At 36.3% G+C, this 11887-nt stretch overlaps 1 protein-coding gene and 1 long non-coding RNA gene across 2 annotated transcripts; one reads left to right on the top strand and one right to left on the bottom strand.

Annotated features, from left to right (window-relative positions):
* Positions 1-2023: 2023 nt before the first annotated feature.
* LOC126759921 (estradiol 17-beta-dehydrogenase 11-like) lies at positions 2024-6350 on the bottom strand. Its single transcript, XM_050475113.1, has 3 exons — positions 6095-6350; positions 2318-2638; positions 2024-2252 (listed from the first exon to the last, which is right to left on the bottom strand). The coding sequence occupies exons 1-3, from the start codon at positions 6118-6120 to the stop codon at positions 2039-2041; spliced, it is 561 nt and encodes a 186-aa protein (XP_050331070.1). The 5' UTR covers positions 6121-6350; the 3' UTR covers positions 2024-2038.
* A 405-nt stretch (positions 6351-6755) lies between these two features.
* LOC126759925 (uncharacterized) lies at positions 6756-10307 on the top strand. The gene is made up of 3 exons (XR_007667123.1): positions 6756-6873; positions 7028-7196; positions 7277-10307. It is a non-coding gene; the product is annotated as an uncharacterized LOC126759925 (long non-coding RNA).
* The last annotated feature ends 1580 nt before the right edge of the window (positions 10308-11887 follow it).

Genomic DNA, 11887 nt, shown 5'->3' on the forward strand with positions numbered 1-11887 from the left:
AAATAAAAACATTTTTTTGTTAAAAATAAATTTTTTTTCCGAATTAAAAACTTTTCTTTAAAAAAAAAACAAATTAATATAAAAAAATAAAATCAACTTTTTATTACAAATAAAATTTCAATTCAGGTTAAAATTTCGAAAATTATTTTTAATTCAGTTTTTTGTGATTAAAAAATAAAATAAAATTTAAATTTAAATATTTTTATCAATTATATGCAACCCTGTTCTAATAAAATAATAACCAGTATTAGTTTCGAATAATAATGAAATATGCACAAAAAAAAATGACATTCCAAAGTATATTTGTGTATGTAAAAGTAAAAATTCGAAAAACACAAAACACAACATTAACTGTAATTATTTGTAATTGCATGCAAAAAGCAAGTACTCATTATAGTAAATTATAGCAAAAGGATATTATATGAAATACATATGTATGTTTTAGCGTAATAGTTAAGTTTCTAAGTGATTTTGTTAAAAAAGTGGGGAGGGATTGTGATTTCCAGAAATGTCTTTTACACACAAATAAAACACACAACTACAAATATTAGCTAATAGAGTTTTTGAAATATATATTTATATGTATGTGTATGTTTGACAGTTACCGAATGTAGCCACCAACTCGAATTAAAGCAAATAGCAATAAAAAGGAAATAGCAAAATTAAAAATAAAACATAGCGAAAGGAAAGTTAACGCAAAAGTTGCCGAAAGGGAACACAAAATATATGTAAACACACATACAAACAAATCTATGTATACATGTACACAAAACAATAATTGAAATATATATATACATACATGTGAGTTCTTCTTTTTCAAAATCCATAATGTCTGTATGTATTTGCATGTTCAAAAGACAAAACGTTATTCAAAATTCAATAGAAAGCCAACGGCATACATCACCCGTTATGTACCATTGCATGTACATAAATAAAGAATAAAAAAGCAACCAACACATTTATGTAACATTTTACGAAAAACTCGGTTGTTTTATTTTGATCTCAGTACTCGATTAACAAACACTTAAAAAAAGTGGCAAAAAATTATGTACATACATATACATATGTATAGTAGTACATAGTATGTGTTTAGCGTGAGTGTTACTTAATAATATTTATTTTTGGTGTTTTCACGGCGTAACTACAAAATTTTTCGAATTACTTATACAATTTCCAACGCCTGCCTTCATTTATCTGAGTCTACACCCACATCGAGGAAGCTATCAATTAAACGCAACGTCAGAGATACACCCCAGCAAAGATACGCCATATTTAGAATTTTTTCTTCGAAAAACCGAAATTGCAAGCCAGGCGCCTGAAACTGTGAATAGTGTTTATGGGTCAGATACTGTGACAGCCAAAAATCGGTCATTTTGAAGCGAAAAATGCACGTTGCTCTAGATGTTTCGTTGGACCATGATCTTGGCTTGGCACAAAAATCACCCCACGCACCGAATTTCTAACCGCTAGTCGCTGATGAGTCGCAACAAAATCGATCCATTTAAGATTCTGGTCGTGGTGGAATCGCGGTGAGCCGGCGCAAGAAGAAGATTTTGCTAGGTTTTGATGCTAGTTCTGTCGTTTTTGACCATCAATTCTCGATCGATCATCAACTATGAGTCAGAAGTGGACAAGTGGATCGTTTAAGGGAGCCATTGTTGGTATGATCCAAAGTAATCAGTCAAGGCCATAAACATGTAAGACCACTAGGGTCACCAGGGAAAGGTAGAAAGCTGCTGCGCTGAAAGAACAACATCATCCATCCAACGATGCTTTCGTTGAAATCGATTTGTAACTGAATCGACCTCTATAGAAAACATCAAGGTTATGGAAGAATTATACGCAAGCAGACTCGTGAAACTTAAGGGATGTTGTTAGAACTCTACTCCTACATATCTTGCCTTCTAAAAGGGTCTTTAGATAGACTCGCTAGCTGCATAGTTTTAAAGAAAGTTGTACTTCGGAAGGTAAAGTAAAATGTCTTTATCACATACAGCTCCGATTTTTGGGCCAATTTTTTTGTTTCTTAGGTAACGAATTAATTTTTAAGCCATATTTCTATATATAAACTCACCCAGAAATGCGCCAGCACATTAATATCGAACATAGTTCTAATCTCAGTCTCGGTGTGTTCAAGAATTGGATGACAGGGCATAATACCAGCATTATTTACAACAATATTGATAAAGCCATGCTCTTGCTTGACCTTCTCAGCCAAGACGTTGATATCATCGCGTTTCGCTACATCGCACCTTTATGAGGGAAGACATTTACATCTAAATAAAGGCAATTTAAATGTAAACAATAATAAACTCACGTATAAGCGTACGCCTCCCCACCGTAAGCCTTGATTTCCTTGACTGTCTGCTGATTGCCCTCCTCATTCACATCCCAGCAGATGAGCTTAGCGCCAAGTGCGCTGTACTGCAGGGCGAGCTCCTTGCCAATGCCATGTCCGGTGCCGGTGATCAGTACAGTCTGACCTTTGACATCGATCTCTTGTGGCACAAATGTCCAAACTATCGACTGGATTATCGCAACCCAGAACTTAAATATCAGCAGTGCTATGTCTAATACCAAGCTGATTATATTGGAAATATCAATGCTGCTGTTATTGTTATTGCCGGAGTTATTGGCGCTGTGGGGGAGGAGAAAGTAAAAAATGTAAAATTATCGTGTGCTAATGTAGAACTCAGAACTCGAAAAAATAAGACTGATCATATGAACCATACAGAGGGGTTTCAAACCCTAGATCCTCTCATAAATAAATAAAGAACTCCAATGTTCAAAAAAGGGGAAAATTTTCTTTTATCCATCTGATTTTCTGTGGGACAACATTTCAAGCTCCTTAAATATAGCTGCAAGCGAAACCATTGGTATACGGAAAGTTCAAAAGAACAACTGGTACGATGATGACTATCGTGTTGCAGAGGAGAGAAAGCGGACAGTCTACGTCGCAATTTTGCGATCAACCACAACACGAGTAAAGTGGGATAGATACCGAGACAAAAAAAAAAGAGGCCGAAATGTGTGAGTATGAAGAGCTTTAGAAGCTGACCACAGGGGTAATACGAAAAGATGCAGCGACTAACGGAAGGTTTCAAGACCGAAGCATACTCTTGTAGGGCCCAGAAAGGTGATCTAGTGGTTGATGTTCAGAGCATACTGAAGTTATGGAGAGAATACTTCACTAGGCCTCTTTAATATCGCTTAAAAGGTCTTATCGAACGTAGTGTGTGAAAGACTGAAGCCCAACGTCAGCAAACTGCTTGGACTTTATCAGTGTGGCTTTTGATCTGGAAAATCTACTATCTACTGCTATCGATCAGATTTTAACGATGCGTCAAACATTGGAAAAGACTCGCGAAAAGAAGAACTACGCCACCACCTCTTCTTCGATTTTAAATTCGCCTTCGAAAGAATGAAAAGGAACTGCCTCTATAACGCTATGTCTGAACTTTGTTTCCCGAAAAGCTAATACGGCTGTATAAGCTGACGTTGTGTATCACCAAAAGCTTCCGTCAGGATCGGGAAGGACCTCTCCAACAGTTCGAAACCAAGGGAGGTTTCACACAAAGAGAGACAAACTCTACAAGTCTCAGATTATCTCCCTCCTGTTATATGGTGCGAAGGTGTAGACAATGACATCATCTGATGAGCCGGCCTTAGAAGTTTTCGGAAGAAAGGCTTTATGAAAAATGTATGGTCCTTTGCGCGTTGGCGATGGCGAATACTGCAATCGATAAGACGTACGCGGTATAAGGCGACATTTACATAGTTCACAGCGGCTTCGCTGGCAAGGTCATGTTGTCATGATGGAAGAGAACACTCAGCTTTGAAGGTTTTAGATTTAGTGATCGCTGGTGGAAGCAGAGAAAGATTATAATAATATGTAATATTATAAAATGATTATAAAATAATGCTGATAAAATTTTCTACAGCCATAAAAAACTGTTTTTTTTTAAATGACATATAATCAATTTTGTGAAAGCGTTTTTTTTTTTTATGTCATTGAGGAAAGTTGTTACGATGATTTGAAGGGTAAAATGGAGAAAAATGGTTTTGTTTTTTTATTCATTTAGAAGAGAACAAATATAATCAATTATTCCACTTATACATATGTACACTGCACTGGTCGCTAGGGCCTTCGGCTTAATTAATTTTTACAGTTTGATCTATAGTTACCTATATATTAAATATTTAATTTGCGTATTCGCAAATATTTTACAAAAGTTGAATTTTTTTGTCATCTGTCCGAACGACTGAGTCAGATGGTTTGTTGTTACGAAAAATCAAGACTATTTGCTTTGTACGTTTGCGCAGTCATCGAGAATATGAGGTATTGTGAAATCTTCCGAACCACATAAGATGCGTATGGGTTTGTTTCTACTATTCAAAAGGTGTCCATGTGTAGCAAGTGTATGTCCGAACCTGATGCATATGAATGTTTTTATATTCTTCAAGGTGATGGAGGAAATTATTTTTTCTAATGTTTAGGGGACATAGAGAATAAGAGGGAAATGGGTGTGTAATTCTCAATGTGGGAAGAAGGTTTATTAGGTTTAAGGATGGGAATGAACGAGGGCAAGACGAAATATCTCTTGTCGTCAAACAAACAGACTTCGAAGATGTAAATACTTTCATCTTTCTGGGAACCGAAATATCTCCTGTCATCAAACGAACAGACTTCGAAGTTGTAGATAATTTCGTCTTTCTTGGAACCAGCATCAATACCAACAACAACTTCAGCCCCGAAATCCAACGCAGGATATCTTTTGCCAACAGGTGCTCCTTCGGACTGAGTAGGCAATTGAGAAGTAAAGTCCTCTCTGGACGAACAAAAACAAAACTCGATAAGTCACTCATTATTCTTGTCCTGCTATATGGTGCAGTGGCATGGACGATGACAACATCTCATGAGTCGACGTTGCGAGTTTTCTAGAGAAAAGTTCTGCGAAAGATTTATGGTCCTTTGCGCGTTGGCCACGGCAAATATCGCATTCGATGGAAAGATGAACTGTTTGAGATATACAACGACATTGACATAGTTCAGCGAATTAAAAGACAGCGGTTACGCTGGTTAGCTTATATCGTCCGAATGGACGAAAACACTCCAGCTTTGAAAATATTCGACGCAGTACCCGCCGGGGGAAGCAGAGGAAGAGGAAGACCTCCACTCCGTTGGAAGGACCAGGTGGAGAAGGACTTGGCTTCGCTTGGAATATCCAATTGGCGCCACCTTGCGAAAAGAAAGAAACGACTGGCGCGCTGCTGTTAACTCGGCTAAAACCGCGTAAGCAGTTTCTACGCCAGTAAAGAAGAAGAAGCTGAGAGCTTACACGAAGACCGTGAAAAGTCGATTCGGCGCCATTCGCAGTAACTTGGACTGACGTATGGAACGACTTGGAACATTTTACGTTGAAATCTTAAATTGAAAACGTACCAAATATAGTTTTTAGTTTTACAAGAACTGAAGCCGCTCGACCTTCCCAAGTTAACTCGCTTCGCTCTATAGCCTCTTGATAAGTTCCAAGAAAATCCGACATTTTCGAGCAAAATTTTGTTCAGCGATGAGGCTCATTTCTAGCTCAATGGGTATGTAAACAAGCAAAATTGCCGCTTTTGTGACGAAGAGCAACCTGAAGATGTTCAAGAGCTGCTATTTTATTCAGAAACAACAATGGTTTAGTGTGGTTTGTGGGCCGGTGGCATCATCGGTTCATATAGATACTCTTAAAACATAAAATCCCAAAGAATGTTTTTGCGAATGATAACAAACATTCCTCAATAAATTTAGAGTTTCTGTGCTTTATCTTTAAAAAAGTAAGGAGCCCGAAATGGATCACCCATTATATGTAAACGCTTGTTCTAATTTTACCCACGCATTCATATTTGCGTATTTTTAAATAATTATTTATTATGCACGCCATTAACCACATTTTGCAACTGCTTGGATTCTCAAGTTCTTAGTTTTTATATAAACAAAATTCTTTGCATATGTTGTTCATACCACTGAAACACCGGTCACTGGCATTAATAATACTCATACGCCCTGGACTTTACTACATAAAACAAAATACACACACTCACTCACCTCACAGAATTCGACGGTTGCACCATTTTAAATGCAGTTCAGTTCAGTTGTGCTCAGGCAGCGGCCGTTGTCAGCGCTGTCGGCGTACGCTGTTGCAGCGGCGTCGTTCTTCAATCACATAAGTCACTGTCAGCGGTGCTGTCGTTGTGTTGCGCGCGCTGTTTGAGAAACAAAGCAAAAACTGTTTAAAATTGAAATATTTCATACATATGTACATATCATATACATATGTATATGTATGATTTTGCTATTTAGCGTTCATAGGCGATGTTTTACATTTAGCATTCCGTTTCGCGGTGTTTTCTAATCGGAACGCACAAGTTTATTAGATAAAGCCCGCAAAAAGCGGGATACTACAAATATGCGTGTGTATTAGGGTGGCCTAAAAACGTTTAATTTTTTTCCTAGATATCGTGTCATCAATTTAATAACATAATAAAATATTTTTAATACTTCCAATGATGATGTATGATAGTCTTTATTTTTTAATCGGGAAATCAAAAATCAGTACTAATATTAGAAACAAACATTTTAACACAATTTTTTTATCATCTCGGTCGAAATTTTCATAGTATATTTGTAAAAAAATACGATTTTTTTTTGAACCACCCTAGCGTGTGTGCATATGTAACGTTCTTTTAGTTTTACTTTCTCTTACAAAATTACAAATAAATGTCGCCAGTTGATAAAAGCAGCGACTATCGCATTGGTTCACGATCGCAAAGACACGTAGACGCGGAGATAAGAAATTCGAAATGTGTATTTGTTGACGCTAATAAGTAAGTAACTTACAGTGCACTTTGTCTTTCATACAAATATTTTATATATTTACTATTTTATATGCTCTGTTATGTATATGAAATTGCTGAACCGGCCAACATTTGTCTGTATTGCCTTTTTGACTCATTATTAAAAATATACTTTTGTGCACAGCCGATCATGATACTGCGATCGCTTTCTGAGGCTTATCACTCATCTGTAAATGGTTCCAATGACCGAAAGTTCTATTGGAACAGTACCATGGCTTTTTGCGCTACACTATTGTCACGAAATCTCCATGTAAAGCCATAACAATGTTATCGAGTTGAATTTATACAAGAGAGTAAGAGGATAACTTATTACAGTGGTATAAATGCTATAAAAATGTGATATTTCAATGGTACCAAATTTTGTTTTTCATAGGTTTGACCAGATTTGCAATATGGCTTATATCATAAATTACTCTCAACATGCTAAGCTCGGGTGCAACCGAAAATTTTATACTCTTGCAACTTGGAAATCTATCCAGCATAAAGTCACCTGGAAGTACGAAAATTTTTGTATTAGGTGTATTGCAGCTCAGAGAGTAATTAACCCAATTCAACCCATTTTGGATACACAGAGACGCTATTGTCAGGAAAGGTTTCTGTATGAATTTCAATTGTATATCTCACACATTAACCGATATTTTCGGTCAAAAGTCAACTACACAAGGTGCATTCCAAAGTAAACAGGACTTTAAAAAAAAAAAAACAGAACAAAAGGTTTTTTCGGCAAAATCAAGTTAGTTCAATAGTTTCCTTCTGCTTCAATACAGCATTTTGCATGGTCCAAAAGCATGTCGAACGAGTGTTTTAGCTCGTTGGCCGGTATGGCTGCCAGTATGCCGGTACAAGCCTTTTGAATGGCCTCTACGTCTGCATAACGCTTTCCTTTAATAGGAAAATGCATTCTTCCGAAAAAGAAGAAGGCGCACGGTGCCATTTCAGGTGAATACGGGGAGTGGTTAGTGGTTAAAATGTGATTTTTGGTCAAATAATCGGTCCCAAGCCTTGAATCGAACGTTGGATAATGAGCAATTTTTAGTCGTCAGTCAATTTGTGCGGAACAAACCGTGCATACACCTTTCGTAAGCTCAAATGTTCGGTAAAAATGCGATAAATCGATGTTTCGGAGATGTTAAATTCCATATCCATGAATTACAATGATGATTTCGGCTGATTTTCGATGAACTCACGCACAGTTTCGTTGGAATTTCCGGTGATCACGGATTTTGATTGGCCCACATGTTGATCGTCATTTATGTCCTCACGACCACTTTGAAAACGTTGAAACCAATCGTGCACTCTGCTACGGGATAGGCAGTCATCGCCATAATTTTGTTTCACCAATTGAAACGTTTCAGGTAAAAGTTTTACCAATTTTAAAACAAAATTTAATGTTGGCTCTTTGTTCGAAGCTCATTTTCGCACCGATAACACAAACATACTGACACTTAAAACACAATAGCTTCACTTCCAATAGATGAAATGTCATGAAACTCTCACTGGACAATCGACAAAAGATAGCAGATTTTAACGCACCAGTCCACATATGGATGGCGCCACCAGGGGGCGCTAGATTCAAAAAGTCCTGTTTACTTTGGAACACACCTTGTAGATACTGGGTGCCGCATATTCGGTGCCTAAGGGCTTGAGCGGTTTTGGATTGGTTTCGACAACTTTTGGTGATAAGGTGCCCTACTTTAAGAGAATATTACTGCAAAATTTTATTCCGTTATATTATTTACTTCTTAATTTGTGTAGTGGAAAGTGAAAGAATCATAACTCACCAATATGGCTGTAAGGGACTAGGGTGGTCTACAAATTAAATTAAGAGTAAAGGTTTTGGAGTAAATATTTTTAAAGTAATATCAAAATGGATTCTCATAAAAGTATATAACCTTTTTGGGAGCCATTTCAGACGTATAGTATTTGATAAGTTTGGAGATAAATGCAGTTAGTAGACTTCCAATCGAAGCTCATTAGGGCTGAAATAGCAAAACTGCTTTGTAATAATCAATCTGATAGAGAACTATTTTTACAGAAATTTACTATTTTTATATTCTGAACAGGGTATATTAAGTTAAGTTAAGTTAAGTTAAGGCCCAATAAAAAGTATATACATATATATAAATCGTAATATACATTGCGTGCTGGACGTATTCTATTCGGTTGAATATTATCCAGTAATGAATGCTGGACCTCAAGATGTTGACCATAAGTTGAGCGATGCCCGCGAAATAAAATAAGACTATCGAAAAAAATAGAAAAATTAACCGTCAAGGAGGAATGGTATACTTTGTCTAGACGTGGTGAGTGGACGTCAAAAAGAAGAGGGCTCCAGACGAAGACATCAAAAAAGTCCACAAAATAGTTTTGGATGACCGCAAAGTGAAGTTGCTTGAGATAACAAGTACTCTAAAGATAAAAACTGAACATGTACAGCATATCATTCACGCATATTTTGGTATAACAAAGCTCTGTGCAAAGTGGGTGCTCCGCGAGCTCATTTTTGACCAAAAACAACGAAGAGTTGATGATTCGGAGCAGTGTTTGGAGATGTTCCAGCATAAAAAGTCTAGTATTTGCGTCCATATGTGACATCGTCCCGCTCCAAAGCGTGAAAAACGCAATAGTAGGCTGGCAAGGTTATGGCGTCTGTATTTTTGGTACCATTTTTATCGACTTCCTTGAAAGAGGAAGAACCATCAACAGCGACTATAATATAGCATTATTGAATATTTGAAAGAAAAGAAAGTGCTGTTTCACCAAGAGAATGCACCGTGTCCTTAGTGAGTAAAAAAGATTACAAACCTCCATGAATAGTGCTTCGAATTGCTTCTGCATTATATCGTATTCTCTATATCTGGCACCAGCCACTATTCCCTGTTCTCAGATCTCAAAAGAAAGCTCTCTGGGAAGAAATTTTCTTTAAATGAAGTGGTGACCGCCGGAACTGAGGCCTATTTTGAAACAAAGGCCAAATTGTACTATAAAAATGCTATCGAAAAGTTGGAGGGTCACTATAATCAGTGTTTCACACTTGAACCAGAGAACATAAAAACACTCACTAAAAACAATATGTTTTTATGTTCTCTGCTTGAACACAGTCACCTAAAACTAAGCGAGATAGATATAGGGTTATATATATATGTATATATGTATATTATATCCATAACTAAGAGCTAAATTAAGATATAAAACTCTAATTTGGTACAGGGCATCGCTGTAGTAACGGGCACCTGTGAGCAAAACAGTTTGAAAAAGTGGGCGTGGCCCGCCCTTTAATAAGCTTAATGTACTCCTAAACCCATAAAGTTAGAATAACCGAAATAAATTAAATATTATAAGGAATCCTACTGACAGTGTGAAAATAGACCTTGTTTTATTTATTTTTTTAATTTTAATTTTTACTTATTGTTAATTTTTTTTCGTTTCCTTTCTGCTTTGTTCTGTAAGGAAGTATTCTCATTGGCAGAAATGTTAATGGCCGATGCTAAGCACGATAGTCTAACAGAAAATGTTAATCAACAGTGACAGTAATAGCAGGGCCTACGTCGGAATTTAATATTTTTTTGTTAAATTTTAGTATATTTACCAGGACTTACCTCACTTAATGCGTTAAATCGCACTCTGTTCCCCATTTTGGTGCCCCCACCTACATCTAAACACATTTTATATACATATTCCGGCAGTCCGCTGCTTGCACCTGCTGCCACCAATCACTTTAGATACATATAATATATAACTAATAACGCCCGATCACATTTTTCACTGTTCAACGATTAAAATCCCGAATTACCCTAAGTACTACCAAATTGTACTGAAAATACTATAAATTGTAGCTTAAATACCTAAAATAATTGAACTTTTCACCGAGCTGCTGCAAATTGCACCGACGCAAGCGATAACCTAGGAAATGTATATTTGAAATGGCGTCGGAAATTAAGAACGACCAAAGACAACCAGCTGTTAAAAAGAAAGCGACATCTAAAGACAATAATCCGCTTCAGTAACTAGCACAGGGTATCATAAATTTTCAATGTACTTATAAAAACATGTATATGTAAAATAAATATAATTTCAAGTTAGTTTCGTACACTTGGCTTGTTATTTAGATTAAATGAAGCTAATAACAATCATACTTTTTATTTTCCCTGTATAATGGCTAGATATTCTTCAATAGGCTGTCGTCAGCAGATGACACAACACTTTATAAAATGGCACCCTCTTTTGGTCGTCTGATTGAAGAAGGATCACCTCCAACCAGCTATCAGTTAAATTACCGCTTAACCACCTAATAGTGCTACTAGGTACATCTGTTAAAGTTTCTTTGACTTTCTTAAGGTAGAATTTACATTTCTAACCGAAACTTTTGTGTACATATGTGATTATTCATCGCTTTCTTGTGCAAACTCCTTATGAGCTCCACGATATACATATGTATATATGTTAATTTCTGCGATAATTCTTCTAATGTTTTCGAGTTTCGATAGTTTATATATTGAAAATTGTTATTAAATGATTAAAAATCATTTTTGTCAGCGAAATATTATCCAATTTTGAATGTTTTAGCTCGTAATAAACAAATAAAATAACAGCTGTGCAGTGGATATTTTCGAAGAGTAATAATTGCGCCATCTGTTGGTCATGTTCATGATCATGATATCCGCTAATGTTTGTAGCCTTTAGCCAGAAGAATATCATAAATTCGGTTAAAAACAATGTGCTTAAGACAAATTAATTAAAAATGCAGTCTTTTTTATAAGATTCAAAATTCTGGTATATAATTTGAATATACATAGCTCTGACTTATCTGTGTAGTTCAAAATTATTTGTGAACCCTGTGGTACAGAGGCCACATCAATTTAGAAGTTTGAATGTCATTTGACGTTCTTAATTTCCGCCGCCATTTTGAACATTCGTTTCCTTGTACCGCGTTCGTGTAAGTGGCATTTGCAGAAGCTCGGTGAAAAGTGAAATTATTTTAGGA

Source organism: Bactrocera neohumeralis, chromosome 5 (genome assembly GCF_024586455.1).
Source record: "Bactrocera neohumeralis isolate Rockhampton chromosome 5, APGP_CSIRO_Bneo_wtdbg2-racon-allhic-juicebox.fasta_v2, whole genome shotgun sequence".
NCBI classification, from domain to species: Eukaryota; Metazoa; Arthropoda; class Insecta; order Diptera; family Tephritidae; genus Bactrocera; species Bactrocera neohumeralis.

Excerpts from the sequence above, each read along its gene's own strand:
- LOC126759921 (XM_050475113.1), bottom strand. The coding sequence starts at position 6,120 with ATGGTGCAACCGTCGAATTCTGTGAG. Across the intron at positions 2,639-6,094 it reads CAACCGTCGAATTCTGTGAG|CGCCAATAACTCCGGCAATA; the intron begins GTGAGTGAGTGT and ends CCTCCCCCACAG. Across the intron at positions 2,253-2,317 it reads GGGGAGGCGTACGCTTATAC|GTGCGATGTAGCGAAACGCG; the intron begins GTGAGTTTATTA and ends TCCCTCATAAAG.